The 27,942-nt window shown below is 39.1% G+C and overlaps 3 protein-coding genes across 12 annotated transcripts; 2 read left to right on the top strand and 1 right to left on the bottom strand.

The window, feature by feature from the left end:
* Positions 1 to 141: 141 nt before the first annotated feature.
* Positions 142 to 19,035, bottom strand: ctnnd1 (catenin (cadherin-associated protein), delta 1). Of its 10 annotated transcripts, XM_087803237.1 has the most exons (24): positions 18,999 to 19,014; positions 18,757 to 18,836; positions 13,872 to 14,019; positions 11,264 to 11,338; positions 11,060 to 11,179; positions 10,261 to 10,538; positions 10,009 to 10,099; positions 9,534 to 9,724; positions 9,189 to 9,441; positions 8,991 to 9,062; positions 8,014 to 8,164; positions 7,672 to 7,873; positions 6,302 to 6,419; positions 6,061 to 6,217; positions 5,272 to 5,289; positions 4,754 to 4,819; positions 4,541 to 4,668; positions 4,279 to 4,429; positions 4,016 to 4,211; positions 3,756 to 3,949; positions 3,407 to 3,454; positions 3,223 to 3,308; positions 2,639 to 2,693; positions 142 to 1,563 (listed from the first exon to the last, which is right to left on the bottom strand). In XM_087803237.1, the coding sequence occupies exons 3-24, from the start codon at positions 14,010 to 14,012 to the stop codon at positions 1,505 to 1,507; spliced, it is 2,850 nt and encodes a 949-aa protein (XP_087659363.1). In that variant the 5' UTR covers positions 14,013 to 14,019; positions 18,757 to 18,836; positions 18,999 to 19,014; the 3' UTR covers positions 142 to 1,504. The 10 variants fall into 10 exon arrangements, with proteins under 10 accessions (XP_087659363.1, XP_087659370.1, XP_087659355.1 ...); XM_087803244.1 differs by lacking the exon at positions 18,757 to 18,836 and having other exon boundaries at positions 18,999 to 19,035; XM_087803229.1 differs by lacking the exon at positions 18,999 to 19,014 and having other exon boundaries at positions 18,757 to 18,984.
* A 114-nt stretch (positions 19,036 to 19,149) lies between these two features.
* Positions 19,150 to 23,383, top strand: LOC148089148 (uncharacterized). The gene is made up of 4 exons (XM_087803402.1): positions 19,150 to 20,375; positions 20,554 to 20,600; positions 21,000 to 21,105; positions 21,477 to 23,383. The coding sequence occupies exons 1-4, from the start codon at positions 20,153 to 20,155 to the stop codon at positions 22,562 to 22,564; spliced, it is 1,464 nt and encodes a 487-aa protein (XP_087659528.1). The 5' UTR covers positions 19,150 to 20,152; the 3' UTR covers positions 22,565 to 23,383.
* Positions 23,384 to 23,628: 245 nt separating this feature from the next.
* LOC148089147 (uncharacterized) lies at positions 23,629 to 27,639 on the top strand. Its single transcript, XM_087803405.1, has 4 exons — positions 23,629 to 23,974; positions 25,470 to 25,588; positions 25,675 to 25,771; positions 26,121 to 27,639. Exons 1-4 carry the CDS (start codon positions 23,710 to 23,712, stop codon positions 27,008 to 27,010), a joined length of 1,371 nt encoding a protein of 456 aa, XP_087659531.1. The 5' UTR covers positions 23,629 to 23,709; the 3' UTR covers positions 27,011 to 27,639.
* The last annotated feature ends 303 nt before the right edge of the window (positions 27,640 to 27,942 follow it).

Below are 27,942 nucleotides of genomic sequence, written 5' to 3'. Positions count from 1 at the left end.
TCTGTAACACACAACCATTTTTACAAAAATGATCTTGTGAAAAATGTCCATGACATTCTCATGATGACTTCCACATCTTTTGGAACATTAAGGCAAGTGATCAATTTTCCAGGAATGAGCATGAGAAAGGACAAGTCTGTGTGCAATCATTTTCCATTTTTATTTATTAAAAACAGTATTGCTAGTTACATAATTCATTCATAGACGAGAATGTGCAATTTAGAGAGCAAAGGCAAAGAGATTAAGGTTTGTCCATTAGTTTTCCAGTAAAATGTGTTGAGATTTTTCTTTTTAAACCAAGAAAGAAAGAAAGCTGATTGCATATGCGTTCACCCAGAGCACCCAATACAATATAACCCCCAAATCAATATAAAACAAAATACATAAAACCATTAAAATTAACAAATAATCTCTTGTATATAGTTTAAATGCTTTATTTAATCCATTTTACTAGGAAAGAAAATCTGGCCTGAGGCTCAATACTCAGAATCAAACCTTTGCTCCTCTCTTTTAGTCCACTTATGAAGGCAACTTGTAAAACACATCCATAGTCATGCTTTTCTTTTTTATTACAGACAATGTATAAAAAAAAAAAGAAAAAACAGAAATAATGACTCATCACTCCCTTAAGTATCTACATCTCATTGGGCACTATGCAGTTTTCTAAACACTAGTATTAAGACAGAAAACTGTGTTGCCTCCGATGCAATGTGCAGTAGGAATCTTACATGAAGCTTTTCATTTTTTAAGTGGTCTACAATTAGTGTTCTTGTGATCATAAACAGCACGTAAAGACAACAGAATGATCATTGATGATAACGAGGCACTCCAGCAGACAGCGTTATGCATCACATTGATGAGGACCTGACAACATAAAGTAAAATGCACCGACCGGATTAAATCAAAGAATTCCCAAAAGACTAAGCAAAATAATTTCTATTTGGATCTCTAGAGAGATTATATTATTCAAACGCAAATGAGCCACAGGATGATCACTACACAAATCATTTTTTTGTTCAGAGTAGCTGTAGTGAAAAGCTGTTGCAGCAGAAGCATCACTGTTTTGGCACAGGTAATAAAGCACAAGGCAACAACTGGAACAACCACCATTTTAACAAAAGCGTACATGTATCTGCCAAGTGGTAAATATACTCAGAAAATGCCTCAATACTTTTCAAAACAGAAGTCATCGTTTGTAAAAATGTCCTTGTCTGATAAAAGAGTTACTTCGTGTCAGTCTTGATGGAAAAGATTCTTAGCTGGTAGCGATCCCGTCTCGTAAAGGAGGAGGGGTGCTCATGTGCACAGCCTTGTCGTAGTGTTATCAAGCAGAGGAGAAGTGCAGAAGCTTCAAAATGTCTTGAGTGGTTTTCTTTTGGAGATAAATGGTTGCCCAGATGTCTACACAATAGTGTTATCTTTTGTTTTTCAAACTGCAAAAAAGGAATGTGAGAGCAGAGCAGGTGACTGATGGGAGTCACAACGGTGGCTTGCAATTGCCAGCTCAGCAAGGGCAGTAGGTTGGAGGTGGCTGTCGTCTTGTGATGCACACAATTAGTTTTTCTGCAAAAAAAAAAAAAAAAAATGGAGGTAAAGGAATATGACAAAACAGATCTTGGTTCACAAATACATTAAACACATGGATGGGATGATTGTTCTCTATTGCTAACTGCTTCCGTTAATTAAACAAGTTTAAATCCAACAATTGTAAAGTAAGAACTGTTAGTATAAAAGTATTTTCTTAAATGACAAGAATGAAAATAGTTTTACATCTAAAATCTATTTGAAGCCATAATTTAGAAAATGGGATGTATGCCAGCAAGGGAAGCCTTCATTGCTAAGATGTTTTACAATCCTGTTAGAACATGCATGAAAGAAATTATGTGAAAAGTTATCCAGGATTATTAAAGTCTATAAGTCTGAAGGTTTGAAAGTGAGATAAATACTTTTAATTGATGTCTTTCAAGATGAGACTGCAAGTTGTTTGGTTAGTTAGTGGTGTTCCCGCCATTTCATGGCAGCAAAGGAATTTAAAAGATTGCATATTAATATCATATATGAGCTACAATGCTGTGTCGATATTCTTTTAAATCTCTAGTGTTTTTCCTCGAGCAATTTATTATTCTGATTTTTTTTAAACGTGAAAGATTGAGTCGTTTAACAATAAGTACAAAAAAAAAGAGGAATAAGAGTTAAGGTTTGGCATTCAGGGAGTAGCATATAGAGCTGGAGGGATATAAACCACAAACATTTTTTTGTCCCTTAACACATCTAAACGACAAACTTTTTCATCTCTGAATCTCAGTTTTTATACGTTGCTTTTAAGGTTGCCTTGAATGGTCATTAAACACCAGAATTAATTGGACTGGATAGTTATTTGGTTCAAGATGCTACCATGGACACATCAAAACAGACAAACTGCTGTTGTGGGGATGAATGGGCTTCAATCTTGTAGGACTGGAGAATTAAGTATAAATGAAAAACAAATACAAGCAAATACATTAAAAAAAAAGAAAAAAGAATACATATAGACAATAACAATCACTGACAAAATGCTGTGCATGGGCTGGAGTGCAACAGTAGCAGGGACACACATACCATGCGCTGACATGCAGTGTGACAGTGGGAGTGTCCTAACCATCATAAGAATCCATGAGAGGCACAGAAGCTTGCCTCTTCCCAAACATTCCTCCCTAAGATAGTCAGAGACAGAGAGAGGAGGAAGGAAAGATGATAACAAATTGAAGTGTTAGACAAGAGGCTGAATGTGCAAAGGAAATGTTAGAGAAGGCAGTTTTTGCTGGCTCATTTGTAGAAGGAGGCCTGGCAAGAAACAGTACACTATTAGCTGTGAGGACTTGTATCAACACGTGTGGGGTGTGGAACACAGTCGGTTCTCACGGTTTGACAGTCGCTGATGCACAGAGAACATTGCCAGATTACTACACCATTAATAAAACCTTGAATGTCATATCCTGAGACCAATGTTTAGAGCCATATGTTTAATTCTCACAGTAAACATTCAGATGAACTTAAATGGATTTGTCCTAAATAACATGTTTAACACTCTTCAATATTCCAAAGTAAATTGATTTATTAGCTTTCTGCCTCATTCAACTTCTGGTTAATCTTTCTCATCAGGCACAGCAGCCACAGAGCAGTCATGCAAAGATGAGTGAGTTATGTCAGTAAAATATGTCATTGAGTTTGGTTCGTCTTAACCTGTGTGGCTTCTTTGTCAGCAGGTTCCAGCGTGTTGTCCAGACTAATCCTTCTCCCTCCTCTCTGGTCCAGTGTGGAGTAGGCATCTGAGGCGGGAAGGTGACGTTAGCGCAAGATATCAAAGTGGGAATGTTGGAAAAAAAAACAATATGGACGACGAGTATGTTAATTTGTTGAAAATTACCTGGTCCCATGTCATTCATTGGAATCATTTCTCTGTCATTTTTGCCACCTGAGAAGTTGATAACATACAACAAAGGGGTTTGAATAATGAATTCGGACAGATTTCCAAGAAGACAAGTTTCTTGGAATCAAAATGCAGCACCAACAATCATGAAAAGTTCCAGGGAACACAATAAAAACACTCAACCTGACAACAGTTTACTTAAAGACATACAAAATGCATCTATTAACACCTTTACACAACCAATAAGACTGAATAGTTGGCAAAATCAGAAAAAAAAAATCTGAAAAGTCAATCACAAAAAGAAAACATTTGCAAAGGGAAATGTTGCACTTTTAAAGCCACAAACCTTTGTCTATAAGAGGAAGTGTGCTGTCTTCGTATCCTCCGTTCACTCTGTTGTTGCTAATCGGGGCATTAAGGTTGACCATGAAGTCAGTCTTCTTCCAACCGTCCTTCTCCAATGTCCGTCGCAGCTCTTTGTAGCCCCACACCGTTTGCAGGACCAGGCCAGCACCACGGACTTCTCTCTCCGAGCGATTTCTAAACATTTACATTGATATCGTTTACTTGATTGTCTTCCTGACAATACTCGTCTGTCAAACATACCCGTCCTTGTTGATGAGAACCAATCTTTCAATTCCCTGTGAGGCTCTGAGTGTCTTAGCTGCTTCCAGGCTAGAGCCCAGGACTTCTTGGAGCGTGCTTAGAACCGACACCACGGTCTCTTCTGAGAGCACACGCACTGGCTGACTCTGACCTCCACCGGGCAGGTTGGACACCAGGTGTGGAACAGCATGTTTACCTAACAAGGGAAAAAATCCCATGAGCTTTACCATTAACATTTAATTGAAAAGGTTTTTACGTCTTACCGAGCAGGTCTCGGTTACGAGCGTCGATCGCAAGGTTTCTCAGGGCTCCAGACATCGCTCGGACAACGCGGTCGTTACCGTGAGCCAGAAGCTCAGTGATCATCGGGAGACCTTTCTCCTGACGCAGCAACGCACGGATGTATCGACCGAACTGAAATGAAAAGGGTCAGTTTAACACAGGAGATTTGCAGAGTCGTTTTTTTCCACCACAACATTTATGTATGCGTGTTCAGGAAAAGGGAATACAACACCAGTTACTTACAGTCCAGCGTCCAGCACACAGGTTCTGAATAGCACCTGCTGATGCTTCTAGCACAGTCGGGTTTTTGGACTCTTTTAGTAGAGAGGTATAGATGCGGACTACTTCTGGCTGATACAGCAACTCATAGCCTGCAAATGAAAGGTCAAAGCAGTGGGTAATGAAGCTAACATGAAAGATGACCTCAAGTATCATGAGGTTGGATTTGAGATTCACCTTTGGCGGGCGTGTTTCTCTTTGGAATTTCTATTATATCTGCAGATGCATCCTCGTCTTTTCTTCCTGGAGGCAAACGGTTTAAAATGAGAAATGCAGCACTGTCACTACATTGATATCCGGTCTAGTTACCAACAGCTCAAGTTAGTGTTAGAGGTGCAAATAGTATTAACTAAGAAGATGTGTGTTAGTTTAAAAAAAAAAAAAAAAAGTGTACTTCAATCCGTGAGCCCAATAGTCTATTCCCATGTGTCACTTTGTATGCCTTCTACTACCAGGTCCATACATGATCCATTGTATTTGTGACCAAATAATTGTTGTGAATACTTTACAGACTCTTTTCAAATCTGGCCTCTGAAACAATGCATGTATAAAATTCAACTTAAGCTGTGCATTTCAGAACTCTATGGTTATTATAATTAGACTGTAATGTGATGTCAGAAAACGCTTTAAATGCCACCAGAAGGCAAAAGAGGACGAGTAAGTTGGATGCAGCGATACAGAAACAATGAGCTTACCTTTGGAAAACCACTCATCTGAATGCCCAGCGCCAGAAATGAGAGAAAGGAAGGGGAGAAGAGGATGGCAAACGGGAGGAGAAGGCAGTTAAGTAAGAAGCAAGCAGCCATAACAGAAGCACCCACTAAACACCTGCTCACATCAACAGCGCTGCCACAAGAGAATGTAGTCATAAGGATTGGTCAATACATTCCAGCTGATTTACAAATCAGAACAGAAAATACAAAATAATTGGGGGAGAAAATATGGACTCAGCCAATGTTTTCCAACACGTGTGAAGGGTTAGTGCATGTAGACGTCACACGCTGAGCTCCAGCCGACATTCTGTTTTTGTTAGTTGTTTTTTTTTTTTTTTAACTCTCCACAGTAAGAGAAATAAAGCAGTTTGTTACACATGTCGCTGTAGTGGATTAAGTTCAAGATAAACTATTTAATACTATTGAAGTATTAGCTGACTCTTTGTCCTGCAATTACTGTTTCAAAAGCCCACACCCTTAGTGTTTGCTTTTGTTCTACCAAATTTAGAATCAGCTCACTTAAATGCTTAGTATTGTGTATTTGTCCATAAAAGACAAATGATCAAACATATATTCTATTTCTACTCTACTCTATTACAAGCTAATAAAATAACATTGTACCAAACTCCACTGACTCTCAGTTACTAACATTCCACAGTGAATGTGTGCCAGTATCTGTAGCCTTAGTGACCTCCTGTGACATCATCCTAAACACACTCACTGACAGAGCAAACACTTTACAGGAGTTTCATCGCTCTCCTGGACACCGACCTTTACTCTTGCGAGCGCTGAAACAACCTCCCTTCTGGCTGGAAGGGGCGGGGCCCTGGTTGATGGGTGCGGCCTCTTGGTAGCGCTCGCAACCGGGGATTTCACGGTGGACGTGATAAGACAGGTTCCTCAGGAGACAAACACTGTTCTCTATCAACTGAGAGCCAGAAAGTAATTAATCAGAACAATATCCAAGGTGAAGTCAACATGACAATAACAACACAACTAATTTTTGACAAACCTTGTTGTCAACGTCTTTAGAGTCTATTTGGGACTGGACAATGTACATGAGTGCATCCACCAAACCTGTGCACTCTCGTAGCTTTCTCCTTGCCTCGCTTCGCTCCGAACTCACATTTCTGGAGGAGAAAATAGAGTAGTGAAACCATTAAAGAAAAACCAGATTAACAGGGAAAGACGTGACGCATAAAAGAGGTTATAGGAGAGAGTGGGCAACAAAGGAATTTCAATAATACTGTATTTGAAAATGGCAGTTTTGCCCTCATTATTCTGTATTTCAAATTTAAAAAATACACATATAACATATATTATAAAAAGGACTTTAGAAGTGTAACGAAAAGCAACATGAAACAGATAAGCCCTCAGACACAATAGGTAGTAGACAATAATTTTGTTTTAATCCGGAAACGATTTTAAGATCAGCTCTAAACGTGTCTTGACATATGCCTTTGTGATCATTCACCCGCTGGGTAGCAATGATTGAGAACTATTCAAGGGTCATCACAGAACGTTCGGATCACTCGTTTATAATTCTACCAAATAAGTCTCAATTTAAAAACCAGCTGGATTGCGTAGTAGATGTAGTTGTTTGAATTTGCCAGGATTTGCGTTTCTGAACCTTAAAATGACTTGAATGTATGCACATTGGGTTATTGTCTCAACCAATTTAAAGTCTTTCAAGTGTAACTTGATCATCAAATATTTTACAACAAATACAGTATGCCAACCTTTGATTTCAAATATTACATTATTTTGAAATTAAAATTGATTAAATAATCTTTTTCTTTAATTGAAATTGCAAAAACATATCTAAAATTGCTTGAAAAGGGGCTCAGACTTGACATTGGAAGGTATTTCAACCTTAGTTTTTATAAATATAAGGGCTCAACTGGTTCAAAAGGTTGTTAAGAAATAACACTTGAGTCACAATCGTTGACTGTGGGAAGTGAATATTGTCAATCTTACAGAGACAAGTAGGGCGTTAAATTATGCCACCCACCAACTGACTTGTAGAAACAGAACTGCAGTGCAAACTCCTAATTAACTGTTGTAAATGGTCAAAAGGACACATTGATACTAGAAAGACTGGTTTGGAGACTTTGTTTACATTGAGAGTCAATGACTTACTGTCCTCGGTATTCTCACATAAACTCTGAAATTCCGTTGTTGGCCCTCCCCTGACCAACATGTAATAGAAACTTTCTTTTAAAAAACAAAATCTTCAAGGCATGATCATCTTAATTTAAGTTTCTGTTAAATTTTGACACATTATTTATTATCTGGGGTAAATTTATGTTGAGGTGATTTGGTATCAATTAGCTGGTTTAATCATTTCAATATCAGGAAAAAAAAAAATCTTCAAGTCTGTACCTCAAACATCCTGCCGTGTTGGTGAGCGCAGTTTCCCACTCAAGGTGCCGGGGCTTACAATTTTCCTCTCCTCCTCCTGCTCCGTTGCTTCCTCGCTCCCAGCCTGAACGGGGCACAATTACTTCATCCGAGAGGGCGTGAAGTGCATGGTCCACAATCTCCATTTTCACAGAGTCATGAGAAGAGAGGTTCCACAGTGTCCCTATGGAAAAAAAGAAAGAAAAAGGATTCATATAAAATGTATACATCCATGCCAAATCTGCATGAGCTGTAATTTCATAGTCAGATGACCGACCTGCATAAAGTGTGCGTGTCCATGTGCGTGCGTGTGTATTTACAAACCTGTTATAGTGTCTGTGAGATCTTGATCACGAGTTTTCCTTAGCAGCCTAATTAAAGCAGGAACGCCGTCACAGTTCTTTATTGCGATCTTGTTGTCGTGATCTTTACCATACGAGATGTTCTTTAATGCGCCACAGGCTGCATAGTGAACCTGAACAGACAAACATGGACAGAGGGTTAGATGGCAAACAAGTATCCTTGTCTAGAAAAGCACATCATAATGTGTTATATTTTAAACAAACTTTAGGCTCCCTGAAATAAGGGAGTATTGATATCTGCACTCAGTTGCTGCAAATGTCTGCAGCAGTGAGAGTGCAAATACTCAGCATTCAATTACCTAGCAACCCAAAAATATTTTTGAAAGAAATGGAACACATATTTTTAACCACAGTAGCATGGAGTAGTTCTGTTCAAATGTTTGCATTGAATTCTAGTCTTTAGATTTATACGTTTACATTTATGCTAGTTCTAAACGGAGCATGGAGCTATTTTATTGGGTCGAAGGTTGAAGCCATAAAAGTTGGTTACAAATCTTTCCGGGGTCAGGAAAAAGAAAGTATCTCATCACCCGTTTCTTATTCTATTTTTACCAGAAAGTGTTCGGAAACTTATTATAATGCTGACAGACCGATAATAACAGATCAGATGTAGTATTTTGGTAGAAGTATTTTGTTGCCAAAATGATTTTAATGCATCACAGCCTGTGTGGTGCAGCGCAAGTGACCCATTTCTAGCCAAACAACAGACTTGCATTCCTCTCTCAGCACAAGAAGAATCCTAATTTCACATTTGGTTTAATGTGAAATTAGGATTCTTCTTGTGCTAAGAGAGGAATGTATTAGAACTGAGGTTTATTAAAATAGGGAAAAACACCATACATTGTTGAGAAAATGGTGACCTTTTGGGATGTACATTTTTACAGCATAAAGAAGAGAGGAAAGAAAAGAAAGGGTTACGTAAGAGGGCTCAAAACGTACATCTTTGTTTGGGTTGTCGAGCATCAAAACCAGAGCTGGAATTCCTTTTAGACGACGAACATCCGACTTAACCTGAAATTAGTGCAAGAGAGAAAGAGATCTGTCACTCAAGCAGTCAAACAAACTTACTTGTGAATTTGTCATATTTGCGGGTGTTTCTGTTAAAAATGCAGATGCACGAAGATTGAAGAACTTTACCTTGTCATTCTTATAGGTGAGGTGCTGCAGGTATGCAGCAGCGTTGCTTCTGACTGGGTCAAGCCTGTAGTTAAGCATAGCGATGACCTCAGGCAGTTCAGGTTGGCGCCATCCAGCAGACCCAGGTGGTTTGCGAAGAGTACTGTCCAACGAGGCCATGCTTCCTCTCTCACCCTGTGCCAGCGGTGCTCCTCCAAAATAGTACATGTCGCCTGGACCGCCGAGAGGGCCATCCAGAGCTCCCTCATAACTCCTAAAAAAAAGGAAAAATAAATGTATATTTTAATGCAAAATTTGCATAGGTTATGGTTTTATAAAAATATCAAAGCAAGAGAAAAACTCTACCCAGTTCTGCGTGGCGGACCGTGGGGGAAAGCATGAAGGTTGCGAGGCACAGTGCTGTAGTGAACTGGTTGTCCCATGCCATAATCTGGTTCATCAAAGCCCATACTGCGCCTGTCATCCTCCAAACCGTACGGTTCGGGAACAAAACGTTGCATGCCAGAAATTTCCATGGAACTTCCCATTCTTCCAACCTGCCGTAGACCAATACAACCAATATAAACTAAGTGCCGTACTCTTTCTAGTTAGCAAGGGGTAATGGTTAGATGAAAGAAAACAAGAACTGTTGAGATATTCTCATATTGTGATATACAGTAAGGGCCATTAAATCATTACTAAAGAGAATATTGCCAGTACAAAAAAATCCCATGTGTTTAAAACAAAAACTGTAGCTGTTAAATAAGGTACACATTCAGAATGAGAAACTTTTATCAACCTCGTTATCAATACAACCCGGGTAGCACTAGCTGCTGCATACCTGTGGCTGAGCAGCATAAGGATCCAGCTGAGTCCTGCTAGCGGCTCTGTAGTTTGGATCCAAGGTGCGATAGCCTTCTGGATGAACTGGTCTGAAAAAACAGTGAAAGGAATGAATCCACATTTCCGTCTCTAAATATACATGTTTTTCTTGAGTATCCAAATGTTATGCCAACAAATACCATTCAGTGAAATTGGTTACAAGTTGGATAACTTGGTTCTTTTGAGAGGGTGTAGACCAACAATGTTTTACCTGTACCGATCGTCCATGTGAGCCCCCCTGTTGAGGCTGGTATATGGCTCTGGTGTGGGACCACCGCGATAGTCGTCGTAGCCGCCTGAGGGCCCGTAGTGGTAGTTACGAGGCACGGTGTGGGTGGGATACTCCATCGGCATCATGCCACCAGGTGCCGGTCTATATATCCGATCCATTGGAGGAGCATAGCCACCCGTCATTGAACCCCCTCCATCCAAAGATAGTGTGTCTGATACAGATGGGATGATTTTTCGAGCGGCCACAGCGTTTTTAACCTTATCAGGGGGCGAAAACATACATTTAATATAAATAGTTTAGATTTGTTTTGAGTGGATGTTAGGGCTTTTATGAATATGTATAACACGAGCACACACCAGTAAAATATATTGATATACAGTTTAAATACCCAGAGGAGTTCTGCAGACGATATGATTGATTTTAAGTCTAACCCACTTATTAGTCATTCTAGGTTGCACAAACACAGTTCAAACATACTCAAATTATTGTGGAACTCAATCCAACTTCCATCCATTCAGAATGGTAAAAATATTTGTCAATGACCAATGAGCACATGTGTAACAAGAACATGCTCAAACATAGAACTATTTAAAATAACAAATTTAATAAATGATAGTTTGTAACATTTGTGAAAATATGTGCTGCAAAATGAGTTATGAGTTTATAAGGAGGACAAACAAAGGTACTCTTATGTGTTGATTCACTTTAAAACAGAATTCATGAAGAACATTTAAAAGTTGAACAGTGCAGCAGATCTTGTGAGTGCCTCTCAAGCTACCGTGGTTTCTGTGTGTCTTGAAGTTCCATCATCACTGGTCTCTACAGAGATAGTAGACTCTTGCGGTGTTTCCTCCACTGAATAAGACTCCTGCAGCACTTGACCAGGATCCATCATGTACTGCAAGAAAAAAAAAAAAACATTTCAAAGGGCCATCTTCAATGTACTGTACGAGCCAAAGTGGAATTCCTTTCAAACACTCACATGATGACCGCCGTTGACAAAACCCTCTTTCAGCGTTAGTCTTTCTAAGTCTGCATCACAAGGAATGCGTCCGTTCTGAAAGGAAAAAAATTGATCAAAGGCTTGTTACACCATCAAAAAAATTAACTTTATTCTCTGAATTTTAAATATAAACAAAACATGAAAAGCTGGTAGGGTTAGTGTGCACCAGGAATGCTAATGCTTATAGATCTATGCATTGATCTAATAGCTTTGATACGGTTGTCAGAGTTGCTTAAAACTGTAAGCGGAATAAGATTATATTGAATATAATTTACTTTAAGAAGAAGAAATACATCTAAACAAAGAATTCTTAACTTAAAGGGTCAACAATTTCTAACGAGAATGCTGAAAGAATCCAAAGGGGAGAAAAACATGTTTCAGCAGTCAAGCATGTGGGAACCTGTCAGGGGAGAGTGAGGTGTTGTCGAGCTGCCTGGGAGAGTGGCAGAGGCATGCTGAAGCCTCTGGGTTATGTAAACACACATAGCACTGATAAGGAGCACAGCAGGTTACATTTTATGTCTGAAGACAAAGACGCTGACAATGCTTTGAAAGAGAAACCATTTTCATACACCGGAGCCCTGATGCTCAACATCTTGATACACAAACAAGAACAGACCACAAGTGTTTTTTTTCTGAACTGTCTGAAGCTGAAGAAAAATGAGCTGGGGTGTGTATACTTGCATGCCTGTCTGAAAACTAAAAGGTGAATGACGCCTCTCAGCTGTCTCTAAAGTAAAAGTCACGGGTTGATAAGTATGCTTGTCAACAGTTTGAGATAGTGTGTCGCCAGAGAAATGCAGCAACAAAAAGTTAAATCAGACCCTCTTACAGCTCCAAAAATAGTGTTAGCATTTAATCGTTATCAACACCTTATGAGTTACTTGCTTTTCTTAGTATCTGTGCGTCAGCTCTTTTTATGCAAGTCAGTTGGTGGCGATAAATTGCTTTGTCGTGGACACAAGGTTTTGTCCCAATTTCACACTCCACAGTAGACCCGTTTTTCCAACCACTCAAAATCAAGCCACATTTTCCAATTATAAAATAATACATATAGACATCATGTGATATCCTAGTTTTTGTGTTTCTTCATGGGCAGGAAATATGAGAACAACATTACTGGAATACCGCTACCATTACCTCCAATACAAGACAATACATGTTAAATATGCAGGTAACCCTTTATTAAATCTCCATAACTCTCCATTTTTTTTTTAGGGTTTTTCGGTCCAAAAACCATCCACAGTTGGCTTCTCGGTATAACAACTCCTGAACAATGTTTGCGACAAATTTAAAACGCCTTCTTTGAAAAGAGCATTCTACTGATAATGGCAGACAACAAACTTGATGACAGTAACAACTTAAGTAACTTTAGTTATGGGAAGCACGAATGGGAAGCAAAGAGAGTGGTGTTGGGAAGTACATTTGAAGTGCTGATCAGAGAGCTCAAATCGAGTTAGAAAATGCATCAGAAAGCCATTTTATATCGGCCGCAAGGCTCAAGTCTCGCTTGAAACATCAATAAAATATTGGTTCCCACCACACCAGCTAACAGTGACAAACACAACTTTACCTTAGGACATAATACATCATGCAAAAAGTAGTAGTGAGCAAGGCAGTAAGTAAACTGGTTTCTGAATTTAAGTGTTAGTTAGTTCACCCAAAACTCAAACTTCTCTCATTTTCTACTCACCCTTAGGTTGGGATTTTTTAAATGGGAGTAATTCCTTTCCTTTTAAGAGTTATAGACAAAAATGTACATCCTTTTGAATGAAGAGAATGGCACTCAGTTGTCTTCATCTTCATCCAAAATTACGCAATTAAAAACATTTAAATACCTCCATACTGCTCACCTGTAATGTCTATCTTGTATTGAAGCCTCGACTAGAAGAATTGTTCCGCAAAAAAATTAAATAAAAAGGTCTACATTTCACACTCGTTTGTGGCAGACGTTTAAAGGAACACAAGCGATATAAACCGGAAGTACTCCTGAAGTGAGCTATAACTAGAAAGGAAAAAATTACTCTGAAAATAATCCGAACACTTAGTCGACATGAGGGTGAGTAGACAATTAGAAGTTTGAATTTTGGTTGAACTATCCCTTTAACATTTGTATTGCAGCCTGAGAGATTATTTTACAATAAGATGGAAACATCAAAATTTAATTTAAGGGTGTTTTTTTGTTTAAACAGCAGAATTTGTGAAGCACTTATAGCAAACTGCATGCAAAGTGAAAATGAAGGTTTAGACTGAACGGTTATCCTGAATTGCAAGTGGGATGACGTGACTGGAGAAGATAGAGAAGATGCTGACGGAGAAATGGAGGATTGAGATGAGGTATGACTGATAACTTTAGGGTTCAACAGAAGGTAGGTATCACTATTCACATTTTCAAAGATCAAAGTGTAAATTATGAACAGGCCACTTCAATGTGCAGCCAGTGATCTACAATTTTCCATGATCATAGTTTAGGTCTGTTGCCAGCGAGCTAGTGCACATGATAGTGAGGATGACATCGGTGTCCAGAGGTCCTCAAGATGGAAAGCGGTGGACGAGGTTTCTCTAGATGGGGTTCATCCGTGGTTACCTGCATGTTGGGAAGGGGGCGGGGCAGGGTGCCGGCGCATGACCTCCGCTCCTCCTCCAGAGCTCGACTCAGCATCTCAAACTGTCTCTCCTGCTCCCGCACCGAGGCCAGCAGGGAGGCTGTGCTTGCACACTGCTCCATTCACACACTGAGAGCAAAGGAAGGACAGAATCACCACCAGAAAGTAAGAGGAAATTTGACCAACACCAGGGTATTAACAGAGAGACCCCCACCAAGAATTGAACGTAAAAATGAATAGCAATTATTTCCACATACACAGATTAGGCTTGGCAGAAAGAGAGTTTTCAGATAGTGTGGCTGAAGAGGCCGTTTGCTGAATTAGAGAGCGTCAAAGAACCCATTTAGCAATGAAAAGTGTGATTTTTAGGTCAAATATAGTAAGCAAGTAGGAAGCATTGTGTGAAATGAACAGAAAGTCTTTGCAATGTGAAGCAGAATAAGTAGGAACAAAAGAAACAGGCGTTTTTGTTGCGTCATAATGACCATTTGTAAAACCCGGACCACAATTAATACGATCCAGTTAAACATTGGTTTAAACAAATATTTTTGCATTTAACAGTGCGCCAAAACTACTTTAACTCGTTCTAGATGATTTTGGGTCCCAACATGGATGCAACGTACAGTTGTGCCTAGACCTACAAGTTGTATTTGTTCTGTGGTGAACAAGCAGGTGTCGGGACAGAAGCCTTCATAAAATGCATCGACTTCAACTGGGTTGGAGCTTGGAAATACCCTTAAAACATGTCGTGTCAGCTTTACAATACATTGTAAAAAAAGAAATGGAGCCAATCGGTCACTAAATCCATTTGAGTGAAAATTAACCATTTTATTATCTACACTTTTCAAAGGCTTAACTAAAAATAATGGCAATCTTTGTTACAGCACCTCATTATTTACATCATGAAAAAAAGGACAAATTGCTAAATAGAAAGCTAAATATGTAAAGCCTTGGATGTGTTGGTATATAGATCGGCGACCAGAATCAGGTAAAAGTGTTTCAAGGATCCCCTCAAAACTTGTACCTACCTGACTAGAGCATATATCTGATATTAGCTTTGACACATTATAAATGGCTAGCATGACTTGTTTAAATTTTGTCTTCTGTATTAAACTTGTTTCTACACATTCGGCAACGTAGCAAGAGAAGGTTTAAGGCAGCCTTGGGCAGGTTTAAGTTTGTGTATTATTCACCAATCTATTGTTATGAGCAACAATATAAATGTGAAAACTTTAAAAAGCTATAAAAAAAATACCTTCTGGGGCTAATAAGGAAGCTGCCACCATTGCTGCCACAGTTTTTTTTTATAATCCAGATTCCAGACACCATTACAAATGTGCAATAAAGTTAAATCAGTGACTCATTATCTTCACTATCATCATGGCTGGAGAAAGAAAATACCATGTCCGTGCGCTTTCAAAACATTCACACACACACACAAATAACACGCTAATACAGTGTAAAAACTGCTGTTGAACGGCAAACCCGAACTTTAAATGAGCAAAATTATATTTGGTTTCTATGCATGGTTTGTCTGTTGGCCTTGGCTCTTATCAACCCACTGCCGGCCTTTGCCATCCTTGCTCCCAACCACAAACTCCTCCTACTGACCTGTGGTCTGTATTGTGGCAAAAGCGGAGCAAGTAAATGAGGACACACCCACCCACATTTTTTCCCAGGAACTACTGGATTGTTGGATAGGGACTGATATCAAACATTGAAAGCTATAGTCCTCTTAGTGTCCTCTCAGACGCAATAACATTCCAATTGAGAAATGTAGTTTTATCCACTGCCATGCCTTAGGGGAAAATAAATGTTCAAAAATGACAAGTCAAAAACATGCCACTTTGCCATAGCGATAGAACTTTAATCTGCAGTATTTTCAACAAACTTAAAAGAAAAGTAATCCCTTCAAAGAAAAATATGATCCACTTAATCCTAAGAAACGGCAAACTAGCTTGAGTGCTTCAGTCTACACAGGAAGTAAAGCACAGCTGTTTAACTTGGAGCTTTGTTCCACTCTTATCAAACATATCACATGTCCTTCCGGGTAGCTTTTCAAATAAAAACAAGAGTGCAGGTGTAACCGTTGGAAGGAGAGAGAGAGAGAGAGAGAGAGCACTTCAGGAGAATAAAAAGATAGGGTGAAGGCAGACGAAGGAGGAGGAGCGACTGGAAGGGAAAACCTCAACTTCTATGTGTCAGAGTGACACACCCACGGTCTGTATGTCAAACATGTCATTACAGAGGCAAATGATAGCCCTGGAAAAAAAGCCAGTGGCTGAGCAAGACTCTTGCCCTCACTGACAGATCCATGCATTCAAGACAGAAAACTGAAGAAAAATATATGAAGTCCAGGGCTAATACCGATCTACTTTAGACAGTGTTGTTGAGAAGACTGCTTGTTCAAACTTGTTCCCTATCGCCCTCATCTCTACTCCTGCAGGTAAATTGCCAGCAGGGCATCACAGTAGACAATGGCGGACGTGTTCACATTACACCGAAACCAACCAGTCAGGTGACCTAGGGTTTCTACTTCATCTCTGGGGTATAATGGTCACTCTACTAAGATTACTATACTTTCTCTAATGTGTAAAAATATATATATAATAAAAAAGAAAATCAACAAATAAAAACCCTATTTTCCCATCAGATCAATGAGGGCAGAGAAACAAGCAACAATGGGACTTATTATCCAAACGTTAATGTTAATGTGTAAAACATAACCTAAGTTAAAATTGAGAATAATTAACCTTAAAACTTATTTTGGTCCAGAGTGCTTTGCAACAAATCCAGAACATGCAGGAAACAAACGAGTGACTCTTTAACGTTAAAGTTTCTGCCACTAACCATTAACTTACTAGTATAACTTAATTTATCAAATCCTGTAACTTAAGAAATTCCCAATTCCCACACACTGAAAACAATTAAGTTATTTGTGATAATAGTGAGATGCTCAATAACTAGCAACTATGCAGACTTTGTCCTCATGGCAATGAACAATACCTCTGTTTAAGACAGCAGCACAATTTAAACATGCGTGGCATAAACAACAAACGACCTACAAAAATATGTGTGCATGTTATGTTGGAGGTTCTTTTGTGTTTCTGGTGTGTCTGTGTCACAGCTGAGAGTGTTCTCCAAAGCTCATGATATTACAGGAAAAACAACACTTTACAACAGATTATTTTCCAACAAAGAACCGACATATTGCCATTATAGGAAAATAATAAAAAGTGATTTTTTTTGAAGTCTTAGTAATGTCAACATATATTATTTGAAAACAATATCTTGGGAGTTAAATAAAAAAAATAAACATGAATGTAGTCAGTATTCAGAGTAAGGCAGTAGCTCATTTAAGCAAACTACCATGAAAGTGTTTAATCAACACAATTATATTTGGTCTACTGTATGCATTGTTTTGTCTCGATATATATACACTTTCAAATTAAAATCAAAATCTGTAGGGTGCGCCAAAAATGAATTCCCCCCCCCATGAGCAATCCTCTAAGGGAAAATAATCATAATGTGTGTGGGCTAGACTATCAGTTCTGCAGATAACCATATCTTATCAGCTGATTCACAAGACTCATTTGGTTAAGTCTTGTGCACCACCAACTTCAGGGAAATTTTGCTATATTTATGCTTATTTCAGGAAATGTCATCATTGCTCATTTTCATTAATAATAAAATAAAAAAAGTTAATTAGTGTCTATATACATTTTAACTGCCTTTTTGGTACAGTTTATATACAAACATCATTACCTCACATACAACATAGTTTGCTTAAACCAATAAGTCATTTCACAATAATGACTAGGCTTAACTTAGTAGAAGGTAGTTGAGCCAAAATCTAGACATCTAAAACCATCATAGCAATCCAAATCACAGTGTAAAAATCTGAACCCAAAGAAACATGAATATGTACAGTATGTCTTTTTCAATTTAAACATAAGCAACTTCATCAATTTCAAACAGCCAAAATAAAAACAAAAAAATCTCATGATAGTTCCTGTATTTAACGTCATTTAGATCATGCCAGTTACAACTTGTCACCCCATGAAAAAGACAACAATTAGAAATGATCATTTCAAATCACTATATTGTGATCTACTTCCGGATGGAATGTTTGGTCAATGTTTTGCGGACTTTATCTAGACAGTCTGTCGACAATCTTCTTTCCAGTTGACACAAATAACCGTTTTTATGTGAAAAAAAAGCAATGTGTTTTGATTTAAAGCCAAAAAGATGTGCGACACTCTCACCTCCTTGCCACACCCCACACAAGTAGACCCACACAACAGGTTATTTTACGTCCCTCGTTGAGTTCAAACCAGTATTTTCCTCGTTTAGAGACAGGTCCAGACATTTCCAAGCAGAGACTAAAAGAAACCGAAAACATTTCTATTGTACAGTAATAGTCGCACGAGCAGTTAAAACCCGAAACTGGACTTCGACTTTTTTAAAGCATGGTGCGTGACCCGGGGACGGGCACTTCCGACTTCCCTCACCTGTCCAACAAAACTGTGGAGAAAAAAAAACGACTTTAAACGATCCGCAGTAGACTCCTGTTGTCCTGCAACAACATTACACACGACCCCAGACGACACCACAAGTCCAAACGTCGCCAGACAACGTGTTGAGAGCGTCTACTGTACGAGCAACAAAGCCTGGACTTCGATCCAAGTGACACTCAGACGCTCGCCAGGCTAACGTCTGTTAGCTTCCACGGCTAACTCGCTAACGTCTACTTATTGTGGGGGAAAGAAAAAACATTTTTACGAGAAAACTCCACAGTCGTGCCGAGTATCGTCAAACTCAAACGCGAAGTACCGAATACATACCAAAAAGGGAATAAGTATTTACCGGATCTGGAGAATCTTAGGCTTGGTTTTCCAAGTCCATAAGTCTTTTTTTGCTGGTTGGTTTCAGGCCTAAAAAAGCTGCTGGTGCGATATCGTGGAGGAAAAAAAATAAAGCCGGAGTAATGAAGATATAACGACACGAATTTGCGTGGATGGTAGAGGACAACAAAAATGGTGAAAACGTAGGAACGAATGCGCACACTGCGGGGAGTGCGCCCAGAATGGAGTAGAAGAAACACCCACCTATGCAATTTCCTATGTGCCTCGGCTTGTTGTTCACTTGTCTGTGAGCTTCCTCTCTCCGCTGGAGGGACCAGATCCTACTCGAGTCCACTTTTATTCTTCTACACTACTCAAGTGTGAGGAATAATAATAATATTAACAATCATCATTATATCAATGGTCATCGTCATGATCACAATAACCATTACAACAATCATGGCATTATTGTTTATTATTTTTGTGTTATTATCATCAGCAACATTAATAATAATAATAATAATAATAAAATGTCATTATTACTAACTGTCCATGTCGTTTCCTACACAAATAGGAATAGCAGGATGAAGATTATTAATTTTTGTTTGTTTGTTATTAATTAACTTAGTAACTTTTTTTTTAAGAGACAGAGAATGATACAGATAAGGATCAAATGTATAACTGGACTTGGACTGGATCAATACTGTGTTTACCAGCTTCGTGTGGTCCGGGGGACCAGTTCATGTCTGTTAGGCGTTTGTTACGGGGCTGCACAGAAATAAAAAATAAATAAATATATGGATATAATTCTGTTCTATTGATCATTACTGTCTGATCATATTTTTTTTTTTTAACAAGTAACATAAGCCTGTAACTCTCAAACTCAAGATATTCAAAAAACATTTATTGCCAGTGTTATTATAAACACAACACTTTAATTTGTTGCGGGGCCATTAGAGAATTTGAAATTAAATATTATGAATGACAAAAAAGTAAATCAATAAAATAAAATACAGTAAATTAAAATAAAATAAGAGACTTTACAACAAAAAAAATTATAATTAAAATTAAATAAAAAAACACATTTAATTTCATTAAATAATATTCATACAGCATATACAGGTACAACGAGAAGTCAATATGCTTGTTTGTCAGTAAAAACAAAACAAACAAAAAAAAGCAAAATGTCTGCAAATAAACGACGCTCTAGTAGAAATAATTCGCGGATTAGTACGTCATTCTAAAACCGGAAGTAAATAGACCCATTATAACAGTCAGCCATGTTCTTGTGTCTCAACCTATCTTGTTGCTGCTGATTTATTTTGGGGAGATTTAAAGATCAGAACAATAATCAAAACATTTTTTATTGAATCGATTATTTTTTTTCTTCCAACTGATACATCGGTTGCATTTCAAACATGATGGCGTTTCACTTCCAGACGCAGCTAGCATCCATCATGGAGGTGTTAGCTAACTCAGCGGTGGCGGAGATATGCCAGCTCGTCGACGAGGGGTTTGCTAGTCTCAGGCTGGAAATATCTCGAAGCCAGCGAGAAAATTTAGCTCTAAAGAGTAAACTACGACTTCTGGAGGTCCGGTCGGAGGACACAGGGCAGTTGGTAGTGACCTGCAGCCGGAGAGGTGAGCTGGACCGAGTGTCTGATACCGTTTATTATTTCCCTTGTTATTGACATTTTTTTTTCTTAAACAAAATGATAACTGGAAACATGGAGTCGTGAGAGGGATTTCTTTCACTACTCTGTTGTGTGTTATTGTTCTTCTTATTTTCTCAAAACACTTTCTATGCTTTTCTTAACAGAGCGTCTTCATGAAGGTCCATCATGTCTCAATCCTCAGCAAGAAACGGTACAAAAGCTTAACCAACCCTAGCAACTTAGTAACGTTTTGCTAAATTGATTATTATTTATATTGAACACATAACTTGTCAATTCTGGCTAGATTCTCTGTATGGAAAATATTATAAACACAAGTGATAAATAAATCAAGCTGTAATTGTAGTAACTTATAGGAAATTCCATTGGTGTTATTAAATATTATTGTATTGCTAATTTTTTTTAATTTTGAAGAAAGTGATCAGACTACAACTCGTATAGAAAAAGATGGATCATGGAAGAAACTAATCATAATAACAAATATGGATTGTGTGGTCACAACTACAATATATATGGTCTATTTGCAAAGCATACAAACAATAATGTACAGTATTCAAACTATCAGATATCATTTTTTTTTTCCTTCTTGTAGGCACTGTTGTCTATCAAAAAAGAAAACGTTGAAGAAGAACTACAACATGGCGCCATCCTGGATGACTACCAGAGACCCCTCAGCAGGAAATGTGAAATTCAAAATAGTAAGTTTCATTATGATTGAGTATCGGTCAAACACTATTTATTATTGTGTCTTTTTAAATGCAAGATTTGTCTGTATTTTGGTTGCTATACTTTAATGTCTTTTTTTAACATAGTAACATTGTTGATAAAACTCATAGTAAACTTAAAACTTTCTAAAGTCAAATTCTGTTTTTTTAATTTGTTCCTCTTTTGGAAAAGTTGTATTTTTGAGATTATATTTTGTGGGTCAATGATTCAATTTAAAATGAATATCTTGCATCTCCTTTTTTTGGTCACCTTGCTTAGGAATAGCCCTGTTTGTCCAGAGGTCCATATGTAATTAATGCTGATGCTTTCAGGGTTTTCATTGTGTTGCGTTTTTCTTTTCTAGTTGTACCCATGTCTCCAAATGCTGCTGCTGAAAGTGATCAACGCCCTCAGGTAGAAAGAAACCTCCCAACACTGAGTGTTTCACCCCGTATGGAGGAACAGCAGCAAGTGGTAGATGAGGGAGGCGTGGACTGTTGCGTGTTAACACAATACGGACAGACACCCGAGCTAAGCCTCGGAGACGTTACAGACTTGACCAAAGATGAAGAAGAGAGTGTTTGTGCGGAAGAACAAGAAGGTTTTTCTGCTGAATACTCTCCTGCTGCCGAAAGAGTGCTATCGACTAGAGAGAACGATCTCTGGAGGGAGGAGGCAGAATCATCAAGTATGAAGTTTGAAGCACCTCTGGCTTGGTCAGAGGCTGATGGGGCAGAGCGTTGTACGGGCCCTGTCCCTAAAATAGTGTGTGTGAACAGTAAAAGAGATGGCGAAAACAACATGGGTCACAGTGGAAAGCTTGAAGCGGACAATAGCAGCTTCGATTCCTCCTCTTTCGACGATCTGTTTTCTTCTCCGGATGTTGCCATGTCGCTATCGGCTCGTCACAAAAGTGCCACAGATAGAGAAGCTGCATTAGAAGAAGGGCCCTCATCTTACTTGTATCATTTAGGTGGCGAGAGTTCATCTGCTTTTCATTCTGATGCTACAGCTGCCTCATCCAGAGAGCAGGTGTGGAGTTGTACACAATGCAACAGTTTCTTCACCAATTCCAGAGACTTGCGGTTGCACCAGCATGCCCACGCTGGGGAGCGGGTCTATCACTGCCAGCTGTGTATGAAGGCCTTCGCCCACAAACACCAGCTCAAAACCCACCAACGAGTGCACACGGGTGAGAAACCTTTCAGCTGCGTTCAGTGCGGTAAACGCTTCTCTCAGTCTAGCCATATCAAAAGGCACATGAGCGTCCACACAGGGGAGAAACCATTTTGCTGTAATGTCTGTGGTCGGAGATTCTCGCAGTCTTGCACTCTAAAAGTGCACCAGGCTGTCCACACTGGGGAAAGACCGTACAGCTGCACCAAGTGTGGCAAGAGCTTCTCAGTCCTTGGCAATCTTGTTCGCCACCAGAGTGTGCACATCAACCAGTAAGTGGACTGCAACCTGGACTTGATTTTAACAGTCAGAGCAGGCCTGTAATAACGTGGCCATTCTAGTTTTTATTCACGCAGACTCTACATTTTGTATTCATTTGTAACATGCACACTAGGTTTATCCATAATTATTTCATACTTATTGTTCATGAAACTTTAGACATTTGAAAATATAACTATTTATTCACTGTTGGATTTCTCTTGCTCAACACTGTGAATTAAAAGCCTGGTGGGGATGGTTTCGTTTAACGGTTATATCAGGTCTGCCATTTTCAAAAACCCTTCAAAAGGATCATCAACCAAAGCTTTATGCTTTATCTGTTTATCACCCTCCTCATTTGGTAAGCTAAAAATTATTTTGCTAGCTGCAGCATGTTTTATTGGTGAGATGGGTGCATGGTGGGTGTTATATACTGTATATATATAAAAAAGGTATATAATGGATTGTGTGAGGCCATTATTTGGTTTTGTCTGATTTGACTGTCTTTTAATCCAAATCAAGAAGCACATTTATGTGACATTCTTGAAGGTTTTCAGAGAATTTCTATATTTGCTACAAAGCACAAATATTTTACACAACTGTGATTAAGTGCTTTTGTCCTTTAAGAATAATCTTCTGCACTCATGATCTATGTCGGTAAATAAACAATAAAACAAGAGAAGCTCCAGTACTTGCACAATGAATTGCGAAGGTAGCTTTGTTTTGTTTTCATCTGGGCATCGTGCTAAAAAATGTTTAACCCTGATAACTGTGCCAGTGTCTTCTCAAATTGTGATGAGATTTTCAACTTGAATAAAGGGATGATGTCTGAGCCTTGACAGTTTCTTATCCTTACAGATAATGTTTACTTTAATCATCCTTTAATAGCTTCCTGACACATTTTTAAAATAAATGAAAAGTATTTTTGTTGTGTGTATTTCCCCCTTTCTAATAAAACTCGCACTCAGAGCGTTTACAATTTGTTTGTATTAAACATGATATGTCTTTTTAAACACAATGACGTAATCAGTATGCGACACTGTAGAGGGTAAAGTATTTGGGTTGTCGATCTACATCGTGGAGCGACTGATAGGTAGGCGGGTGTTTTCGTCCCGGTCTTCGTGCAGGTGTCTGGGAGCAGAGCCGCAGACGTGCTGCCGGTGATGGCGGACTGCGTGAGCTTGCACGCGCGGATCGCGTCCATCATCGAAATCCTGGCCAATTCTGCGGTGTCGGAGATCTGCCAGCTGGTGGACGATGGCTTTGCGGCGCTTCGCTCCCAGATGGAGCACGAGCGGGAGAAGAGTGACCGGGAGAACGACGCCCTGCGGTCGAAGCTCCGGGAGATGGACGTGAAGATGTGGAGCTACCAGATGAAGCTGAGGAGACGCAGTCAAAGAGACGCGTCTCACCTGGAGATACAAGAAGGTACAGACATGTTCAGTGACCTAGTGATCTCGTCGTTGTGACTTAAGTCAAGTGTTTACTTGGTCTCAGTGCTGCTGTGCGACACCGTGCATGTGAGGTCACCAAACAAATCATTCCCAGTACAAATGTGTGCAGGATTGTTCAAATATACATAATTATTTTTCTCCAATTGCACATTCCTTAAGATCCTGCTAACCAGTGAACTTATAATGTAGAGATAATCTAGTGTTTTTATCGCAATATTTTCCAAATGTGTCCCTAAGAAAAAATATATACATTTTTGAATCTTGTTTTGTTACAGTTTAAACAAAATAGTATTCACTTGATATTTTAATACAAACATTTTTTTTTCAAATGAAACATTTATCCACATTAATGTTGTCCCGAAGCAACTTAAATATATGTTATGTATTAAACATGATACAATTCCCATAAATATTTCACTATATTGCTGGCTTTTCCTTGATTTTCTGAAACTCCTGTGTTGTTCTCAGTGTTATCTTGACCTTTTAAGTATATATTTTATTGAGTATTGTTTTGATTGTTTAAGCGCTTTGTGACCCTGATCTGGAAAAGCGCTCTATAAATATTATTTACTTACTTACTTACTATAGTGTAAAAACTTAACCCCCCCAAAATTATCCATTTTAATATTGTATAGTTTTCAGTGTATTTATTTATTATTTAAATTGGGTTTCCAGTTAACCGCAGACAATAGAAGGTACAGCAAGTTTAATTAAAACAAGAACAAAGTGCTCTGTTCACTGAGTGTTCAGAGGATTACTGTCATCATCCATGATGGACAGTAGTTTGTCCAGAGATCTCCTCTCTGCAACTGTCACCAGTGAGTCCAGCTTCAACCACAGAGCCAGCCTTCCTGATCAACCTGTGTAACCTGTTGACACTCCTCTTGGACCCATTCCCAACCAAAAACAGCATAAAACAGGACACTGGCCACCACAGACTGGTAGAACATGCAGAGGAGTTTCCTGCAGATGTTAAATGATCGGAGCCTCCTCAGAAAGTAGTCTACTCTGAACTTTCTTATACACATGGTGTGTGTTGCAGGACCAGTCCAGTTTACTGTCCAGCCACACATCAAAGTATTTGTAGTTGTCAACTATCTCCACCTCGTCGCCTCTGATTGACACTGGACATGGCTTTGTCCTGTACCTCCCAAAGTCCAAGACCTTTCCTTGGTCTTTGAGGTGTTCAGCTGCAAGTGCAAGTCACGTATCAGACTCCTGTACCAGTCCTCGCTCTTGTCCCTGATGCATCCAACAATGGCAGTGTCGTCAGCTTCTGGACGAGACTCGGCAGTTGCAGCAGAAATCTGAAGTGTAGATCGTGAAGAGGAGAGGGGCAATGTGGGCATTCTGTGGGGTCAGATGGTCAGATTCACAACACTTTATCATAATGCATGTAGTCATAGAGATTATATTGAATATAATGCTCTTTTTACAGCCTGTATGTCTGTTTCTAAATCCTTTTTTAGCGGTCGGCAGCCATCAGCCCTCCACACCCAATGCCTGCAATTCCATTTCCAAGCTAAAGGTTCAGAAAGAAGATTCCATTATAAGCAAGCACTCTTCCAACACAAAGAAAACAGCTGATGTAAGATTTCTAAACTAATTCTGCAACATTACTACTCGTACATATAGGCCTGGTTTTCATCATGTTCTCTTTGTGTGTGAGAGCAGGAACAAAGTTGGGTCGTTGTCAAGCAGGAGAGAGATGAGTGTGACCTAGATTTCAAGGTGCAGGTGAACATCACAGCGGACTGTGGCCTTGGAACGGGTGAGTCAAAAATCAAAAATCAAAGATCAAGCCTTTAAGTCTAAAGTTGGGGTGTCGAACTCAATCACACAAGGGGCCAAAATCTTTTAGCCGTCTTTGTTGTGGGAAGATTAAAATGTAGATTTAACCAATAGAAAGTATGCGTCTGATTTGGATCTTCACCAAACCAATTCCTTTACTCCAACAAAAGTTCATCATATCAATATGAATGATAATCTATGTAGATTCTTTAGCGATCATTTGGCCATGAGTTCAAAGTCTAAAGAACTGAGTTGGAAAATAGAAAAACACTGTTTATTATTTTACTGTTGTATTATCTTAATTTTTGATTTTTTTGATTTTTCTTTAGTTCCGGAGGCAGACGACCACACTGACTTAACTGACTTTCTACCTAAAACAAGATCTAGTTCTCCAGCTGCCAAGTCCTCCTCTCCTCCCTTACATACATCCGTCGACGTGACCTGCAGATCCCCAGTGAAATGCAAGTTGATCAAGTGGCCATTCAATAGTCAACAAGTTCTGAAGGAGGACGCTGTCACTCTACCGGCTAGTGATGTCAAATCTGATAAGTCTGTCGGTCACAAAGTCTACTCGGTACATGGGAACGGTCTGGGTGTGGACATGGCTTGGATGCAAGAGGGAGTCAGCCACCTGGGTGCAGCTTATGCAGTTGCACAGCTCGATTTGCGGGCGACCCACAGCTCGTCGTCCTTCCCTCCACAAGTAAGTGGGGAACATTTTGATGGGCCTCCGTCCATTGTCTTCCCATCCAGTGGACATGAAATGGCTTCTTTAGCTGCTTCAGTTGAGTCAACCCCTGCTGCTGCACCCGCACCACCACCCGCTGAAGCTTCAGCTACGACAACAAGTCAGCTGTATCAACCCGTCGTCGCAAAGGACCTTGTTTTTTGTCAAGTTTGCGGCCGTGTCTTCCCCAGCACAGAATCCATGGAGGTGCATCAGAGGGTTCACACGGGGGAAAGACCTTTCTCCTGCCCCCACTGTGGGAAGGGTTTCGCCCAGCCCAATAACCTCAGAGTTCACCTGCTCATCCACACTGGGGAGCGACGTTATCGATGCACACTCTGTGGAAAGAGCTTTATCTCGTCCAGCCATCTGAAGAGGCACCGCACTGTCCACACGCAGGAGAAACCATACAGCTGCGCCCGCTGTGGACAGTCATTTAGTCAGATGTGCAGTGTCCGTAGACACCGTCAGCAATCCCAGTGTGGCCTGTAGTAGGCTCAAAATCTATCTTGTGAACAGATATGAAATCTTAGTTAAAGTACACCAAAGTTCTTTTTATGGTATGTTTATCGGTATTCTTGTTTGAATGTGAAGATTATTTGAATCATTTTGTTTATGTTGTCAACTGTCCTAGCTTAAACTTTTTTTCCTGGACTTTTCTTTAGGTAATTGTCTTTCCTGAAAAATGGCTTTTCCTGACCTATGCTTTGGTGAGGATGGACATTTGATAAAATCCCATGTATACCCCATATACCACTCCCGCCCTGTTTAACTTGAGAGCTACACCTTCAGTGTATGGTGTGATCAAAGTTTTAGTCAATTCATAAACTGTAAGTCTGGGCATAAGAGTGTATACACACATTTTTGCTTTGTTCGGGTTTGGCTACTTCTGGTTAACAGATGGGATGGATATTTTCTGTACCTGGTCATTTGCTGTGAACTGCCCGGTATAAAACATTCTGTAATTGTAATATCACAAATGTGGTTTCTTTGGATGTCATTTTTTTCAAATGTGCACAGGCAAATAATTTACCCTTTGGTGTCCCATTCAATGGTTTTTTAAAGTATTTGTGATGAATGGCTGTCAAGGTTCTATCAAAATAACACACACAATGATTTAAATAAACATAATCCTCTGCATACATTGTTTTTTTTATTTGCTAGCTGTTGTAAATCCTTTTGGATGATTAATAAAAAGAAAAGTACATTTGATCTTTGTTATTCAATAACAAGAAAAAGACAAACCTTTCCATAAAAAAAATAAAAAATTAATAACTCAAAACTTGTTTTCAGTTAATAAACACTTTTTTCACTTTGATTTAATTTTTATTTTATTTATTCAAGCTACTTTTTTGGTATTAAATAATTAAGACACAAATGTTGTACCAATAATATGTCCTGAAGACAAACAAGATTACTTCAGT

Source organism: Callionymus lyra, chromosome 1 (genome assembly GCF_982586985.1).
Source record: "Callionymus lyra chromosome 1, fCalLyr1.hap1.1, whole genome shotgun sequence".
Lineage (NCBI taxonomy): Eukaryota > Metazoa > Chordata > Actinopteri > Syngnathiformes > Callionymidae > Callionymus > Callionymus lyra.
Note: the sequence above shows the minus strand (reverse complement) of the source record. Positions and strands in the feature narration are given on the sequence as shown.

Excerpts from the sequence above, each read along its gene's own strand:
- ctnnd1 (XM_087803244.1), bottom strand. The coding sequence starts at position 14,012 with ATGGAGCAGTGTGCAAGCACAGCCTCCCTGCTGGCCTCGGTGCGGGAG. Across the intron at positions 6,420-7,671 it reads AACACGGCAGGATGTTTGAG|AAATGTGAGTTCGGAGCGAA; the intron begins GTACAGACTTGA and ends TTTCTCCTCCAG. Across the intron at positions 3,309-3,406 it reads AATGAATGACATGGGACCAG|ATGCCTACTCCACACTGGAC; the intron begins GTAATTTTCAAC and ends TTCCCGCCTCAG.
- LOC148089148 (XM_087803402.1), top strand. The coding sequence starts at position 20,153 with ATGATGGCGTTTCACTTCCAGACGCAGCTAGCATCCATCATGGAGGTG. Across the intron at positions 20,376-20,553 it reads AGTGACCTGCAGCCGGAGAG|AGCGTCTTCATGAAGGTCCA; the intron begins GTGAGCTGGACC and ends TTTTCTTAACAG. Across the intron at positions 20,601-20,999 it reads TCAATCCTCAGCAAGAAACG|GCACTGTTGTCTATCAAAAA; the intron begins GTACAAAAGCTT and ends TCCTTCTTGTAG.
- LOC148089147 (XM_087803405.1), top strand. The coding sequence starts at position 23,710 with ATGGCGGACTGCGTGAGCTTGCACGCGCGGATCGCGTCCATCATCGAA. Across the intron at positions 25,589-25,674 it reads ACACAAAGAAAACAGCTGAT|GAACAAAGTTGGGTCGTTGT; the intron begins GTAAGATTTCTA and ends GTGTGAGAGCAG. Across the intron at positions 25,772-26,120 it reads GGACTGTGGCCTTGGAACGG|TTCCGGAGGCAGACGACCAC; the intron begins GTGAGTCAAAAA and ends ATTTTTCTTTAG.